Source organism: Herpailurus yagouaroundi, unplaced genomic scaffold, assembly GCF_014898765.1.
Source record: "Herpailurus yagouaroundi ecotype Mexico unplaced genomic scaffold, PumYag 77, whole genome shotgun sequence".
NCBI classification, from domain to species: Eukaryota; Metazoa; Chordata; class Mammalia; order Carnivora; family Felidae; genus Herpailurus; species Herpailurus yagouaroundi.
The window spans coordinates 51,893,478-51,911,954 of NW_024412388.1; the positions used below are offsets into that span (position 1 = coordinate 51,893,478).

At 36.1% G+C, this 18,477-nt stretch overlaps 1 protein-coding gene across 4 annotated transcripts in view; it reads left to right on the plus strand.

Moving 5' to 3' along the window:
- Positions 1–18,477, plus strand: part of ATG4C (autophagy related 4C cysteine peptidase) — a 94,444-nt gene that overhangs the window by 43,783 nt on the left and 32,184 nt on the right. For all 4 annotated transcript variants that reach the window (XM_040470465.1, XM_040470467.1, XM_040470464.1 and 1 more), the window contains 4 exons: positions 6,393–6,626; positions 9,200–9,530; positions 11,787–11,857; positions 14,394–14,530. In XM_040470465.1, the coding sequence (XP_040326399.1) occupies positions 6,393–6,626; positions 9,200–9,530; positions 11,787–11,857; positions 14,394–14,530 (773 nt within the window). The remainder of the gene's footprint in view (positions 1–6,392; positions 6,627–9,199; positions 9,531–11,786; positions 11,858–14,393; positions 14,531–18,477) is intronic.

An 18,477-nucleotide genomic window follows, 5' to 3' on the forward strand; every position in this document is an offset into this window, starting at 1 on the left:
GGAGGCAAACCATAAGAGACTCTTAAATGCAGAGAACAAACTGAGGGTTGCTGGAGGGGAAGTGGGTAAGGGAATGGGCAAACGGGTGCTGGGCATTAAGGAGGGCACTTGTTGGGATGAGCACTGGTTGTTATATGTAAGTGATGAATCACTGGGTTCTACTCCTGAAACCAATACTATACTGACTAACTTGAATTTAAATAAATAAGTTAAATGAAAAAGATTGAGAAAAAGAAGTGTATGCAAATAATTTAAAGTATCACCTTGGTTAACCTGAAAATGGTAGATTTTCCAATTCTTTTTTTTTTTAAGTTTATTTATTTTGAGAGAGAGTGAGCATGATTGGGGGAGGGGCAGAGAGAGAGAAGAGAGAGAGAATCCCAAGCAGGCTCTGCTCTGTCAGTGCAGAGCCAGATATGAGGCTCTATCCCATGAACTGTGAGATCATGACCTGAGCTGAAATCAAGAGATGGAGGCTTAACCATTGCCCCAGGCGGCCCAGATTTTTGAATTCTTTAAAAAAAATTTTTTTTTTTTTAACATTTATTCATTTTTGATGGAGACACAGAGTGTGAGCAGGGGAGGGGCAGAGAGAGAGGGAGACACAGAATCTGTAGCAGGCTCTCGGCTCTGAGCTGTCAGCACAGAGCCCAATGCAGGGCTCAGACCCATGAACTATGAGATCATGACCTGAACTGAAGTCAGATCCTTAATCAACTGAGCCACCCAGGTGCTTCCAGATTTTCCAGTTCTTAAGGATGTTCTAATTTCTGAAATTATTGACTTATTTTGATGTTTTTGAGTTTCTACATATGCCCATCCTTTTAATAATTATATATTTTCTTTTAACAATTTATGTCACTTAATGAATGCCTTCTTTGTGTTAGGCATCATGCTAAGCTCTTTGTGAAGTGCCTTTAATTCTTTAATTCTCACAGCAAGCCTACAAGTTTGATTCAAGTATCTTATGAGTATGAAACAGGAGCTTAGAGAAGTTAAATAATTTGTCCAATGTCACACAGGTATTAAATGGCACAGCTGTAATTTAAACCAAGACTGTGTCTCACTTTACTCCTGGCTTTTTTTCTACTATACGTCTGTGCTTGGTTTTGTGTGTAGGAGTATGTGTGTGCGTGTGTGTATGTGTGTGTGTGTAAGACAGAGAAGGAAAGAATGTGTGTGAGAATATGTCATTATCAAGGCTTTTATTTTTGGTTGACTTATTTTGGCATCTCATTTATCAGCAATTTTCTAAAGCCTTGTAAATGTCTTGTAATGATAACAGCTAACATTTATTGAGTATTTATAATGTGCCAGGTAGTATTTCAAGTAGTTCACATGCTTAATTCATTGAGTCCTCACAGCACTCTTTAAAAAAAATATTTTTTTAATGTTTATTTATTTTTGAGAGAGAGACAGAGTGTGAGCAGGTAACGGGTAGACAGAGAGGGAGCCACAGAATCTGAAGCAGGCTCCAGGCTCTGAGCTGCCAGCACAGAGCCCGACACAGGGCTCGAGCTCATGAACTGCCAGATCATGACCTGAGTTGAAGTCGAACACTTAACTGACTGAGCCACCCAGGTGCCTTGAGAAGTTTTTAATTTTGATTCCATTTTCAAAAGGGTCAGAAACAGGAAATATAAAATCATCAGGGACACTGAGATAATGGGGTTTTGTTTTTGGCATAAAAGGGCTAACATTGGGAAGAAGCAAACAGTGAGTTCACTCATATGAGTTCACTCATATGTGGAAATTAAGAAAACAAAACAAATGAACAAAGTAAAAAAGAGACCAAAAAAACCAGAATTAAATACAGAGAACAAACTGATGGTTCCCAGAAGGGAGGTGGGTGGGGAGGGGGGAAGTTGGGTGAAATAGGTGAAGGAGATTAAGAATACACTTATTGTGATGAACACTGAGTAATGTATACAATTGTTGAGTCATTATATTACATACCTGAGACTAATAGAACATCATATATTAATTATATTTGAATTAAAAATTAAGTAAATAAATAAAAAATTACTCATAATATATTTTTCTTGTCAAGTACAATTTTGTTATCCTCCTTAAAGGGGTATTCACAGGGGCTGGGTGGCTCAGTTGGTTGAGTGTCTGACTTCGACTCAGGTCATGATCTTGTGGTTTGAGAGTTCAAGTCCTATATCAGGCTGGCTGTAGTCAGTGCAGAGCCTGCTTCAGATCCTCTGTCCCTCTCTCTCTGCCCTTCCCGCTTTCCCCTGCTTGCACTCTCTCTCTCTCTCAAAAAACAAAAACAAAAACAAAAACAAAAATGGTGTATACACAGGGTTTTTATCTTCTCTGTAAATGCACAACTCATAATTTCAAAAAAATATTTAATATAAAATTATTAAAACAATAAAAATTCACTATTTGTAATAAATAATACAGACCTAAGCATCCAACTTTGGCTCAGGACATGATCTCATGGTTTGTGAGTTCGAGCCCTGCATCTGGCTCTCTACTGTCAACATGGAGCCCACTTTGGATCCTCTGTTCCCCTCTCTCTTTCTCCATCCTCTGCTCTCTTTCTGTTTCAAAAATAAACAAACATTAAAAAAAAAAGAAAGAATACAAAGAAGAAAAATTTTTCTTCCATTGGATTCTGTCATATCTGTCATATATCCTATCTTTGTACTGAAACAGACACATGCTACTTTAAGGAGTAATAGGTGAAGATAAGGCCAACATGCTGAGATTTAGCAGAGTGACACGATGAGTAGAACAGGAGTCCTAGATGTCACAGAGGCACTGAATTAACCAACCTAGAGCCATCCCTACATAGGACTTCTGTTTGTGTATGGTAATACATCCCCTTATTGTTTAAGCTATTTTGAAATGCATCCATTAGCAACCTTTCTAATTTGGTCTACTTCTGTAGTTTTATAGCAGCCTGTATTTCTGCTTCACCACAAATATCATAATGGGATTAACAACTTTTATACTTTTGTTTAATGTTTCTCATCTGCTGAACTGTAAGCTCCTTGAGAGTAAGGACTGTGCCTCTCATACTTTCAGTGTTAACTCCAGTGCCTGGTGCATAATAAGGCTCTCAATAAATATTTGTGGAGTAAATTAATAATCTTGTTCATCACATCCCCTATTAATGAATACTTAAGTTGTTTCCAACTTTTTATTTCAATAAAGCTACATTAAACATCCTTATACATGTGTTCACACATGCAGAGAACTTCTCTATGATAAATATTTATTTATTTATTTATTTATTTATTTTTTCAACGTTTATTTATTTTTGGGACAGAGAGAGACAGAGCATGAACGGGGGAGGGGCAGAGAGAGAGGGAGACACAGAATCAGAAACAGGCTCCAGGCTCTGAGCCATTAGCCCAGAGCCTGACGCGGGGCTCGAACTCACGGACCGCGAGATCGTGACCTGGCTGAAGTCGGACGCTTAACTGACTGCACCACCCAGGCGCCCCTCTATGATAAATATTTAAATTTACAACCTCTTATGAGAAATTTGAGAGTACTTAGAAAAATTGAAAATATATACATTTTAGGACCCAGCAATTTGACCTTTAAATATTTACTTACTTTATCCCATATCTGATAATTACAAGAACTGTAGTCTTTGAGGATTCAATTCACAATTTTTTTTACTTATGATTCTCATATTAGCTTGTTTAATTGTGATAGTCAGCCTTGACTGAACCCTCAATGTTACTAGCAGTTTTCTTCTATTTCTTTTATCAGCTTTCGTTTCATTTTTTTGTTGTGGTTCTTTGAGACTTTGTTCATAAAGCTCTGATCTCATGTGTCTCCAGAGCATCATAGAAAACAAAAGCAAAGCAAAGCAAAACAAAACAAAACCTTCTTCCTTTGGCTCCATTTATCTTACATTCACCTGACAAATGTTTATTGCACATCTGCTATGGACTGAACTCTGTACTAGGTGCTGAAGATTCAGGGGTGCATAAGATAAAATATTCCTTCTCCTGTAATATACCTGAAATTTGGAAAAGGGTAAGATATAGATAAATATTATAGATATAATTAATTAAGAAAATTAAGAAAAGAGGGGTGCTGGGGTGGCTCAGTCAGTTGAGCAGCTGACTCTAGATTTCAGCTCAGATCTGCAGGGTTGAGCCCCAAGTTGGGCACTGCACTGACAGTGTGGAGCCTGCTGGGATTCTCTCTCTCCCTCTCTCACTGCCCCTCCCCTGCTTGTGCATGTGCTCTCTCTCTCAAAATAGAGAAACATTAAAAAAAGATTGTGAAAAGTCAGAAAGTGGAATAGCAGAGGTAGTATTATTATAGTGGAAAGTCAACAGGACAATAAAGTTCAGTGAGTACTAGCAATTTTCCAGTAATATTCTGAGTAAATTTTAAATTTAGAGTAAATTTAGAGTAATTTTAGAGACTAGGTTTTTAAAAATATTTATTTTGAGAGAGAGAGAGAAAGTGAACACATGTGGGAGAAGGGCAGAAAAAGAGGGAGAGAGAATCCTAAGCAGTCTCTGCACTGACTGCGCAGGGCCTGATGTGGGTTTGATCTTATGAACCATGAGATCATGACCTGAGTAGAAATCAACAGTCAGATGCTTAACCCACTGAGCCACCCACGTGGCCCAAGACTAGATCTTAAAAGAATAAAGAATTAATTACTTCATCAAGGTAGGAGATTAGGAATTATGTTTGGCTAACCTCAGGATGATGTGAGTTATGTACTATTGTGTCAAATTTCAGACAAATTTGAATGTCTCTAAAGTAGAACTTTTGGGGGCACCTAGGTGGTTCAGCTGGTTCAGCATCTAACTATTGGTTTCAGACTCATGGTTTGTGGGTTTAAGCCCCTAGTCGGGCTCTGTGGGGGCAGTGCCGGAGACTGCTTGGGATTTTCTCTCTCTCCTTCTCTCTCTGCCCCTCCCCTGCTCCCGCGGTCTCGGTCTCCTTTTGTAAGTAAATAAAAAAACGTAAACAAATTTTTTTCTTTAAAGTAGAAAGTTTGGACATATTTGTAGTGCCATGTTCAATTTCCATGCATTTTTATTTGTAATTAACTTCAAACTCAAATATTGAGAGAAATTCATTGATATTGGGGGCTTGTCAGTCATTCTTTTTATTGTCACTGAAACTGTATGCCACAACTTAGCACCATTAATCTGAATATTATGAAGTTTAGGTGATTGTAATTTTTTCAGAATGAGTTTAAAGAGGGATAGGTGAGCAAGGATAAAGAAAAAAGCATGATAAAATTGCTTTAATATCCTGCAGAAGGGCATTGGAAATTGAACTCCTTGGAATTGAGAGTTTAGGCAGATTTATCCATCCACCTGTCCACCCACCCAAACCAAGCAACATTTATTAGGATTTACTTGTGTTATGTAGTGTGCTACATGTTGAGGTTGTAAACATGACTAAATATACTCTCTAGGAGTAATCAAGGAATGTCAGTTCATTTTGAGAGAGTAATCAAGGAATGTCAGTTCATTTGGAGCACTAGTGTTTTGTAGATTATTGGGCAAAGAGTAACTGTAGTTTTCACATAGAAATTCTGTTTTGTTTTTTTTTAAGCTTATTTATTTATTTTGAGAGAGACAGAGAGAGAAAGTGCGTGCATGAACAGGATAGGGACAGAAAGAGGAGGAAGAGAGAGAGAATCCCAATGCGGGGCTTGATCTCACAAACTGTGAGATCATGACCTGAGCTGAAATCAAGAGTCAGACGCTTAACCAACTGAGCCACCTAGGTGCCCCTCACATAGAAATTGTATTACAGACAATCAATTTGAAAAGGCCTTTTAAAATGACATATGTGGGTGGCAGCAGTTTTTAAAAATTGTATTTCAACATGAAAGGATAACTGTATATTTAGGAATTTTATATTCTTACTCTTTAGCTTCTTAGTTTTGATTTTATAATTTGAGTATAAATATTCATGGCAATAAATACAGTGTGCACATTTTATTTGATTTTAAGAACCAGCTTATGTGATTATATTCATTTTACATATTGACAAATCATGATATTTTATTTGCAAATCTCATTTTAGAGAGCACTAATATCTACATCCTGAGCCAAATGAGGCAAAAAGAAAAGGTATTTTAATATTATCCCCTCATAAAAGAGTTGATTATATTCAGAATATAGGGTATTATTATTAACAACAATATTACTGATGATACTTTATATTAGCTAGTTCTAGAGTGTACAAGACATTTCAGCATCCATTCTCATTTGATTTTCATAATAGCCTGATTAGGCAGAATAACATTTATCTTCATTTAAATTGAAAAAAAAAAGTATTAGAAAAATTATAATATACTTCCTATCTTATGGACAGTAAGGGAACATAATATCATTACTGATTTTTCTTTGCATATATTTAGACTATATATTTTTATTTTGTAGATGAAAATAAACTGTTACCTGCAAGATCAGGATGTACAATAGAAGATCATGTAATTGCGGGAAATGTAGAAGAATTTCGTAAAGATTTCATTTCAAGAATATGGCTGACCTACAGGGAAGAATTTCCTCAAATAGAAGGCTCGGCTTTGACAACAGACTGTGGTTGGGGCTGTACATTAAGAACTGGCCAGATGCTATTGGCTCAAGGACTCATACTACACTTTCTTGGTAGAGGTAAATCAGATCTCTGTTTTTGGGGGGATTTTTGTTTGTCTTCTTAAATTTGGACTCCAGCTTGTAAACTGCATAAAATTTACTTTGGTTAATTTCTTGACTCCCTTGTTTCTTCTAAAAGTTGTAACTAATCTAGCATATTCCATCTTTACTGAACTAAGCTAGGTATGACTTATACATAAGTATAAGTTTTTAGTAGTCTTTGGAGTTTGTTGTTGTTATTACTTAGTTCTTTTTGATTGAGCTCTATGGATTATCTCCAGTTCAATAAATCTTGGGCAGGTCAATACAGTGACTTTGAGCAGATAGTTGATATTTTTATATTATTTAAATCTTATATTTAAACTGGTTTATTTTCTCTCTATATATCAATAATGCTTTAAAATATTTTTATCTTTAGAAATATGATAATAATCAGTTAAACTGATTAGGCATATTCTTAATAAGGTCATCCTGCTTATATTATAGTCTCAAAAATGTCACTGATACTTAATTTACATATATCTTTTTAAAAATGTGCCACCTTTCTTACCATTTCTACTAGTCCATTTTTTATAATTTGTACATTTGTAGGAAGATTTTAGTTTATGATTTTAGGCTATCATACATGGTTATTGCTAAGTGTTATAATATTTTAAAAGTGTTAGACAATTTCCCTGTAATGCATGGCAAATATTTGGTAACCTTTCTGTAGGGATTATTGATGAGATTATTTAGAGAGAATGTTTATTCAAGAGTGGTATGGATAATACACGGAAAAAGAATTTTTATAAACTTCTCTGGGATGATTTATTTGTAGTCGTATGCAATCAAGGGCAAGAATGGGGATATTTTTCACAGTCCTGACTATTTCTCTGAATCTGTGCCTCATTTTATTAAAATTACATGTATTTGGGGCGCCTGGGTGGCTCAGTCGGTTGGGCGGCCGACTTTGGCTCAGGTCAAGATCTCCCAGTCCATGAGTTCGAGCCCCACGTCGGGCTCTGTGCTGACAGCTCGGAGCCTGGAGCCTGTTTCAGATTCTGTGTCTCCCTCTCTCTGACCCTCCCCCGTTCATGCTCTGTCTCTCTCTGTCTCAAAAATAAATAAACGTTAAAAAAAAAAAATAAAAAAAAAATTACATGTATTCTTGGAATTGTCTTGTCATTAAAAACAGTGAAGTAGTGAATGTAGTTGATTTTGGGGGGATCTTTGATCTTTAATGACTTCCATTTGTTAACTTTTCACTTACTAGAGTATTGATATTATGCCCTAAACAATGACTGAGTTATTCTTTTTTTTTTTTTTTAAACATTTATTTATTTATGAGAGACAGAGAGAGACAGAGCATGAGCAGGGGAGGGGCAGAGAGAAAGGGAGACACAGAATCCGAAGCAGGCTCTGGGCTCCGAGCTTTCAGCACAGAGCCTGATGCAGGGCTCGAACTCACAAACCGTGAGATATGACCTGAGCCAAAGTCGGATGCTTAACCAACTGAGCCACCCAGGTGCCCCATGACTGTGTTATTCTGAAAGGACTATATGAGGAAAACAAAAGAAAGAAAGAAAGAAATCTAAAACTTCCATGGTTAGGCTTCTATTTTAACATATGATCAAAGAAAAATCCCCTTTCTGAAGTTATTCTCTCATGAACGTTAGTATGTTTATTGTGCCTTGGGTTAGTCAAAACTGGATATCTGATAAGCAGTACTGGTAAGGAGTACAAGAGTCTTCATTCCATTTCAGCACTGTCAAAGAAAAGAAAAGAAAGAAAAGTATTTTTCCAGAGTTGTTTATTTGTATCTGAGTTTACTATTTTTTTCTCTTTCATTTTGGTAATTTTTCCTGATCATATGTAATATATTCCCATTTTAGAAATTTTGGAAACAACAGAAAACTCCAGAGAATAATATTACCACTCAAAAGTAAACATTATCAATATTTTGACATACTTTCTGGGCTCATATCTTCCTTCCTTCCTTTCTTTCCTTCCCCTTCCTTCCTTTCTTCCTTCCTTCCTTCCTTCCTTCCTTCCTTCCTTCCTTCCTTCCTTGAGAGAGAGAGACAGAGCATAAGAGGAGAGCCAGAGAGAAAGGGAGACACAGAATCCAAAGCAGGCTTCAGGCTCTGAGCTGTCAGCACAGAGCCTGACGCAGGGCTCGAACTCATGAACCATGAGATCATGACCTGAGCCGAAATTAGATGCTTAACCAACTGAGCCACCCAGGCGCCCCTAATATCTTTGGTTTTTTAAGCAGATTTTTGGAATATAATCTACATAAATTCACTCATTTAAAATGAACAATTCAGTGGTTTTTAGTATGTTTACAGGGTTCTGCAACCATTACCATAACCTAATTTTAGGATATTTTCATCATCCTGAAAAGAAACCTCACACCCTTTGGTAGTCACTCCTAATACCCTGCTTGCCATGTGCAACGACTAACCTATTTTTTGTCTCTATAGCTTGCCTACTTCTGAGTTTACTAGTGTAGTTTAGTAACCTATATGACTTTAAATGCGACATACTTATTTTAGTAGAATTGTTAAAATCTGTTTAAAAGATCTGAACACCTTGCTTTGGAATTACTATAGCTTGGACCTGGCCTGATGCTTTGAACATTGAAAATTCAGACTCTGAATCATGGACTTCCAACACTGTAAAAAAATTTACTGCATCATTTGAAGCATCACTTTCAGGGGAAAGAGAACTCAAAACCCCAGCAGTTTCTCAGAAGGAAACAATCAGGAGATACTCTGATGATCATGAAATGCGAAATGAAATTTATCACAGGAAAATCATCTCTTGGTTTGGTGATTCCCCTTTGGCTCTCTTTGGTTTACACAAACTAATAGAATATGGAAAAAAGTCTGGGAAAAAAGCCGGAGACTGGTATGGACCAGCTGTGGTTGCTCACATTTTAAGGTAAAATTGCATTAAAATCTTTCATCTTATGACAGAGGTCCTTAGGCTCAGAGATACTGATTTTTGCAGCATATGTGTGTGTGTGTGTGTGTGTGTGTGTGTGTGTGTGTGTGTGTGTGTATATATATATATATGTGTGTGTGTGTGTGTGTGTATGTATATATATGTATATATATGCATATATATATATATATAATTGGACCTTTTAAAGTCTTACTGTATGAGAATGTTCATAAGGGAGCTTTCATTTGCTAATAGGGAAAAAACAAGACATTGGAACTCTAGTTATATTTATCTATGATAAATTTTTTTCTTTATATCTTTTTTCTTATATCATAGGTATAGATATCCAGGGTCTCTTTCTAACCAGGTTTTCATTAGACTACCTTATTGGAATGTTCTAAAAACTAACAACTCTTTCAACCTTGGAACATGCATAACATTATAGTTTTTTCTTTTTTTTTAATAGTGTAACCTGGGGGCTGTAATGTACTGATAGTGTAATGAAATGTCAAGAGCTAAAATTGATGTTTTCAGCATTTCTTTGCACACATCAAATTCTTGTGAATTGTAAATGTATGGGACTATTAATATTATAATTATACCATAGTAAAAGTAAAGGGTCTGTGACATTCAGAGTAGTTAGAAAAAAGTAGAAAGTCAAATTTCACTATACCTCAGCTCAGCTTTTTAGTGCCATTTATTGGATACTGCTTAAATTTTTAAAAGAAAACTGGCTTATTTGTTGTGTGTCCCATTATTGTTGTAAGTGCAATCATTAATATGTTATCCAAATATAGTGTGTTTATGCAAATATAGTAAATTTAATCTATTTATAATCATATATAAATTTGAAATTATTATAAAGTTTCTTGCATATTAACAGGCTTTTATATTTTATAGGCCAGATGCTTACAATTGGAAATGTATTTGCCTAAAGTTATTAAATGTATTGTTAATAATAATATCAAGTCCTGCTTGGTGTGACATTTATAAAAGCATAATCATAAAAGCTTAGTTTCTACTCTTCAAGATAATATGTTCTATACCCCAGGGATTAAACACTTTTTCTGTAAAAGGCCTGATGGTAAATATTTTAGGCTTTGCAGGCTATATATGAGGGCTCTGTTGCCCATTTTTCTTTTCTTTTTTTGTTTTACAACCCTTCACAATTGTAAAAACCATTCTTAGCTTGCAGGTTGTATGAAAACATGCCACAGGTTGTATATGGTCTGAGGGCCATAGTTTGCCAATCTCTCTTCTAAATTAACACAAACATACATAATAAGGCATGTGAAGTTAAAAAATTATAAAGATACAGTTAAATAAAAATTTTTATGTTTCTTCAATGTATGTAATTTCCTTTTAAAGATATTATTGTGACTTTTTTCATATGTGCACCATTGAGAACTTCAATATTATATTGAACTTCAATATTATACTTCGAAATATTTTTCAATCTGAAGTTTTACTTACAGAATTCTAAGGCTCAAAATTAGGAAATTCATTTGTTCAAGTTATATAAGTTTTTGAATGAAGGGGGAAAAAGTCATGCTATTTATTTATTTATTATTTTTTTTAAACATTTTTTTTTTCAACGTTTATTTTTGGGACAGAGAGAGACAGAGCATGAATGGGGGAGGGGCAGAGAGAGAGGGAGACACAGAATCGGAAACAGGCTCCAGGCTCTGAGCCATCAGCCCAGAGCCTGACGCGGGGCTCGAACTCACGGACTGCGAGATCGTGACCTGGCTGAAGTCGGACGCTCAACCGACTGCGCCACCCAGGCGCCCCAAAGTCATGCTATTTAAAGAAATGAAAAAACTTTCCAAAGTGTAACAGAGGACAGCCATACAGTAATTCACTGCTAGTCAGTAATGTTAGTTAATATGATGTAAGCCTTGAAGCATATTGTAATACTCTGGTTAGAAAATGTTTAATACAGCCAGGTGAGTGGTTGAGAGACATCCTTTTTGGGGGGCAGGGTTTACAGCTTTACACCCAAGAATTTTTTTTTTACAGCTTTGGTAACTTCTATTTTAATGTTCTTTGAGTAATTTAGTGTAACACTCTACTTTGAAAAGACTGACCTGATTTTTGATGCCATTCAGATGATAGTTTTGAAAGCAGACACTAAATGATAAATATAGGAAAGTAAGGAAAAAAAATGATGGCTTTCTTTCCCCTTATATTAACTTTTTAGTGATTAACTGAAAATATTAGGCTTTTAAAGGATGATACTTGTTGTTTTCTTAGAAAAGCAGTTGAAGAAGCAAGACATCCTGATTTACAAGGAATAACTATTTATGTTGCACAAGACTGTACAGGTGAGGGATGTATATAATTCTAATTTTTATCTGTTTATTTGATTATACTTTTTAATTTAGACATAATTGGCATATAATATTATATTAGCTTCAGGTGTACAACATAATGATTCAAATTTGGATATATTGTGGAATGGTCACTACAGCAAGTCTAATTAACAACTGACACCATACATAGTTACAAAATTCTTTTTCTTGTGATAAAAATTTTTAAGACCTACTCTCAGCAACTTTCAAATATAACATGGTATTATTAACTTTAGTCTCCATTATATTCTCATGACTTCCTTATTTTGTAGCTAGAAGTTTGTACCTTTTGACCTCCCCTTACCCATGTCACCCTCCCCTCACTCCCTATCTCAGGAAACCAGCAATCTGTTCTCTGAAGGAAAAACTCATTTCCTTGGAGTGTATATTAGTTCAGAAGAGTCTGAGGTAAGGATGGTCATGTGTGTGCTGCCTCAGAAAAATTAGAGAATTTAAAGGTTTATAATTAGAAGCCATTACTGAGTATTTGGGAAGAGTAAGATGAAAGAATTAAAACATGGAAAGAACTATTGTTGCACTTTTGTACCTTTGGTTTAGATTGACTATGGAGATAGAGAAGCTACTGAACAGAATTTGATAACTCATAACCTAAATTTGGAATTTAAAGGGAAGAACTGGGGCACAAGTGGCAGAATTTGTTAATCAGCTAACTGTGCAAGAGCAGAAGAGTTTGATTTTCTTCAACCAGGGAGTTTGAAGAAAGCTTTTTTGTTGTTGAACAAAACAAAATAAAGTTTTGTCTATATTTGGTTCTACAAAATCTTCCCATTTTCTCTTGAACTATCCTATTTAGGCTGTCATGCCCATCACTCTACCCAAGATGCTCTCATCAATAATTTAATCTTGCTAAATCCAGTGGTCACTTCTCAGTCCTCACATCACACAGTCTGTCAGCAGCATATGATACAGTTGACCACTTTTTCCTCCTAGTAATGTTTTGTTTCCTGAGTTTCTAGAATGCTACTCTTCAAGTTTCCGTCTATGTATCCACTCCTTCAGTCTCCTTTGCTGGTTTTCCTTATCTCCCTGATCTCTGAAATTGTTGTGCTCAGCCTTTAGACCTCATCTCTTTTGTACACAGATTTGAATTCACCAGGTCTCATGGCTTTATAGGACCATCTATATGCTGTCAACTCCCAAATTTATAGGACCTCTCACCAAATCCAGGCGTTTATATCCATAACTGCCTATTTATCCTCCCTGTTTGCATGTCTAATAGATAGCTGAAACTTAGCATGTCTAACACTGACTTACCGATTATCCTATTTTTTTCCTTCTTATAGTTGTCTGTGTCTTTGTAAATGGCACCTCTCTTACTCTTTTTATTTATACCAAAACCATTCAAATCACCTGACTCCTTTTTTTCCCTTTCCCATCTTGCATTTAACATATTAAGGAGTTCTTTAATTTACTGATCACTTTTAATCAGCTCCATATGACCAACCCATGACCATTCTCTATCTTCACAATGACTACCTTTGTTTGAACCACCATCATTTCTTGCTAGATTTCTGCAATTGCTTTCTTTTTATTTTTTTAATGTTTGTTTATTTTTGAGAGAGAGAGAGAGAGAGAGAGAGAGAGAGAGAGAGAGAGAGAGAGAGATTGAGGCAGAGAGAGGGAGACACAGAATCCAAAGCAGACTCCAGGCTCTGAGCTGTCAGAGCTGAGCCCAACATGGGGCTTGAGCTCACAGACCACAAGATAATGACGTGAGCCTAAGTTGGACACTCAACCAACTGAGCCACCCAGGCACCCCTCTGCAGTTGCTTTCTAACTGTTTTCTGTGCTTCAGCCCTTACCCCTACAGTCTGTTATCAACACAGGAACCACACTGGTAAAGTGTAAGTCAGATTAGGACACTCCGTTTCTAAAAAACTCTTCAGTGGCTTCCCATCTCACTCAAAGTAAAAACTGCAATTTTTACAATACCCCTTACTAACTTCCCTCCAGAGACACAGGCCTCTTGGTCCCAGAGCATGCTGGCTATGCTTCTGCCTTAAGGCATTTGCATTGGCTGATCTCTCTACCTGGAATGCTCTTCCCCCAGGTATTGGCATATCTTGGTTTCTTACTTTGTCTTGATCTAAATGTTATATTTTTCATAAGGCCCTCCTTAGCCACCTTATTTTAAATACTCCCCCCACTTCCTGTTCATTTTTCTCCCTTTGTTTTTCTTCAGAGCACCCATCACCATCTGACATATCTTATATTTTACTTATTTACTGTTTCCTCATATTAGACTATATGCTCTATGAGGGCAGGGATTTTTCTCTTTTGCCCATTGGTAAAGCCCTAGTGCCATAGTAGCTACTTGATAAGTATCTGCTAAATGTATAAATAGGGTAGACATTTTTTAACTCATTGAGACCTTGATGGTGATATCAGAGATTAGATGACTGGCCAATGAGGGGGGGAGGGACTAGAGTAAAAATGTTTCTGAAAATCATTTTTATAAAATGTAATACATATTCATTATTTTTCTCAGTTTATAGTTCTGATGTAATTGATAAACAGTGCACTTCCATGGCCTCTGATAATACAGATGACAAAGCTGTTATTATTCTAATCCCTGTTAGACTTGGTGGAGAAAGAACCAACACCGACTACTTAGATTTTGTAAAGGTATGAATAAGAACTAAAAATTTTTTAAGGCAATGCTAGCTAATCTGAAAAATACAGAAGGTTTGCAATCTTTTTTCTATTAAATGGGTAGTGATGATTTTATAGTTGTAGATTGTAAAGCTTGACATTAGAGATTTTAAATTTCAGTATTGCAGGATCAGATGTGATTTGAAGAGTTTCATGTTCTATGACCAAGTGAAAAGCCTTTTAATCTTTTTGTAGCTAATCAAGGAGACACAGATGCACCAATAATTGTAATATGTGATATGTCTACAGTTCCCATTATCCCTCTATGTGATTGTTAAAAGAATGTACCTTTGTTTATAAAACCCACATTAAATTGTTTCAAGATAACAACTGAAACAAAGTGAGTTTTCTATTACTGCTGTATTATCTCTTAATTTGTTTCCTGTGGCACCATAAGGTGAATAAGTGGGATGACTCTTTATATAGACAGAAGTGATAAAGATCACATGGGGGAAGGTTCCATCTTTGGTTTCTTTATATTAGCCAGTTAAAAATCAGTTCTATTTGAGAACACATAACTCTTTTCTCCAAATGAACCTATTGTTATCTAATGTTGTTTTGTTGTGGGCATCAACACATTCAGTTGTCACAAAACTTTAATTTAAAACTTTTTTTTTTAGTATACTTGACACACAATGTTACATTAGTTTCAGGTGTACCAACATAGTGATTCAACTTCTCTATATGTTCTGCTATGCTCACCACAAGTGTAGCTTGCTTCTGCAACCATACAATGCTGTCATTGACTATTCCCTGTGCTGTGCCTTTTGTGACTGTGACTTATTCATTCCATAACTGGAAGCCTGTATCTCCCATTCCCCTTCACCCATTTGACCATCTCCCCTACCTCCTTTCTCTCTGTATTTATAGGTCTGATTCTGCTTTTTGCACAAAACTTTACCTTTTTAAAACAATTTATTTTAATATTTTATTTATTTTTGAGAGAGAGAGTGTGTGTAAGTGGGAGAGGGGCAGAGAGAGAGGGAGACACAGAATCCAAGAAGCAGGCTCCAGGCTCCAAGCTGTCAGCACAGAGCCTGATGCGGGGCTGGAACTCATGAATGGTGAGGTCATGACCTGAGCTGAAGTAGGATGCTTAACCAACTGAGCCACCCAGGTGCCCCAAAACTTTACCTTTTGAAATACTTCCTTTTGGATAAAATTATAGTATTTTATATTATTTTCATAGTTTTAATAAAGTTTCTCATCTTTTCAAGGTCAGAGATGGAATTCCTCTTTGAGTGGAGTGTTATGGTATATAGTAATCTTGAAATCTAAGTTTCAGTAATGGTTTGTTCCCCACATAAAGCCTTAGGGTCCATGTGTGTATGAGTGGAACATGTGTCTTCACTTTAGACTGTGCTACTTCTAAAAATCTAGAACAGTTGTTGTCAATATATGGGATATGGAAGTTTTCTAGCTGGTATACTGGCTTTTCCTAATAGTTATTAAAATTTTGCAGGCATACATGTTACCAATAGTACTAATACTATATTGAAAATATATGAATCTGTTAGATAGAATCGGGGTTTTAATTTCTAACACGTGGGCTCTTTAGTAGAGTTAATGTTAGAATGTGGGAAGGTATGAACCATTTCATCTAGCAAATCTATTAAGGGTTTTGGGACTTTTGGCATGTTGCCATGTCTCAGTAGGTTGTAACCAAGTCTGAACTGGATGGATTCCCTCTGCCTTTTCCACGGCCATGAAAAGATTAGAAACTGAGGCAATCTTGGAACTGACTCCTTTGGCCAAACCCCTATTTCTGTTGGAATGGGCTGCAGATGGCTTCAAGGCATATTTCATCTGGCTGCGAGCTTTGCTACTTGGTGCTATTAATATTTTTTATCATTCAATCATATTGAATGATTCAATGGAGTTTGTAGTGAAAAAAACCATGGTTAACTGTTAAAGTGATCCTCAGAACCCAGCATATAGGAGTTGCTCAACAACTAACTGGTTAACTCTCATATTTCTATAACACTTTAAATACAGATACATCTCATTTTGCCTTCAATACAGCTAGGAACTATTTGTCTTTTTAAAACCGAGAAGACTGAAGTTAAATGATAAGTTTAAGTTCAGACAGTAAACTGGTAACAGACCAGAACTTTTGTTATTTGTATATTTTCCCTAAAATATGGATTTTTAAAAATGTAATATTTCTTTGAGCTTCTACCAATTAAATTTATACATAGTCCACTAAAATAAGAGAGCACTGACTATTGAGACATTTTAATTCTTCAATTATCAGCAAAAAGTGGCCGAGATGGCTGAGTGAAGTAGGCTGGATGTTAGGTGTTATGTTTGCTTAAGGGTTGGTTGGGTCAAAAGCCAACATGACAACTTGTCAAGAGGCATTCACTTGGAAGTGAAAAAATACAGTGTCTGACAGTCCTAAAAGAAGAAGAATCTTCCTCTTCTTCCTCTTCTGCTCTTTTTTCTCTTTCTTTACCTCCTCCACCCCCATTCCACTCCTCCCACTCCATCTCCCCCTCTTCCTCCACTGCCTCCTCTTTTGTCAGCAGTTGTATTTTTTTTCCTGCCGAACCATTGTACATGATACTCTCTAAAATTCACCCCTCAGTTCTATTTTCCAAATTTATTAATCAAGGTAATTCCAATCTTTCAGAGATGGTACCATCCCCTGCTACATTCTGTGAGGAGAAAGAAATTTGGTGTGGTGCTTCATCAGCTCTTAGCTCGGGAAGTTTATTTATTTATTTATATATATTTTTAAAGGACCTGGAATGGGAAAATCTAATATGTTCTCCTTCCCCAGCAAGACAAATTAGGACTTTTCTTTTTGACTGATTACTTCAGTCTTATTTATTGTTTCATGGGTACAGCTCAATAAATTCTCACCACCAGATAGCTGTGAAGAAGCTTTTTTAGGGACTGAAAAGTGTTGCAGGTTTCCAAAGATACAGTCTCTTCTATGTAATGGCATTCTAGTTCCTAATCTGCCTCTAAGTGTTTATTGCTAAATCTGCTCTAGTCTGTTGAAAAGGAAATATAGATGTCAGGAACCAGAGTCTTTATTCTATTACTTAGGATCATTGCTGAGGAGAGTTATGGATGATTCTTGCTATATACTTTTTTCTTTCTTTTCTCGGCTATGAGGGACTTAGAACTTTCACTTCCTCATGGCTCTCTGTGTCAGAAACATTGTGTGTCAGCTGATCAGATTGCCTCAAGTTGAAGTAAGGCACTCTCTAAGGATTTTTATTTGAGGGGAAAGCAATAGAATAATAGACTATTCATGGAATAATAATAAAAACAGAATAACACTTTATTGTTTATTTTCTTTATAATTTCATCTTATGTATTTGTTAACTCTAAATTAATTTTAACCTATAACATGCCTTCTCTGTTTCATTTAACTTTCTTAGTTGCAGTTCTCTTTTCCAATTTTCACATGACTGAAAATATACAAAGTTGTTTTCTCTAAGAGGGTTATTTATAACAGTGAGAAGGGGCGCCTGGGTGGCGCAGTCGGTTAAGCGTCCGACTTCAGCCAGGTCACGATCTCGCGGTCCGTGAGTTCGAGCCCCGCGTCAGGCTCTGGGCTGATGGCTCAGAGCCTGGAGCCTGTTTCCCATTCTGTGTCTCCCTCTCTCTCTGCCCCTCCCCCGTTCATGCTCTGTCTCTCTCTATCCCAAAAATAAATAAACGTTGAAAAAAAAATTTATAACAGTGAGGACCTAGGAACAACTTGAATGTTCAGAATGGAGATTTTAAGGCACATTTGGCTATCTTCATAAAATAGAGTATTTTACAACCATTAAATATTACACTGAGATCTATATTTATTGATAGGAAAAGAGGTTTATGACGTAATGACTGACCAAACTTATAACAGCATGTGTAGTGTGATGCCACATATATAGAACTGTATTCATAAATCTCTATGTGAATAT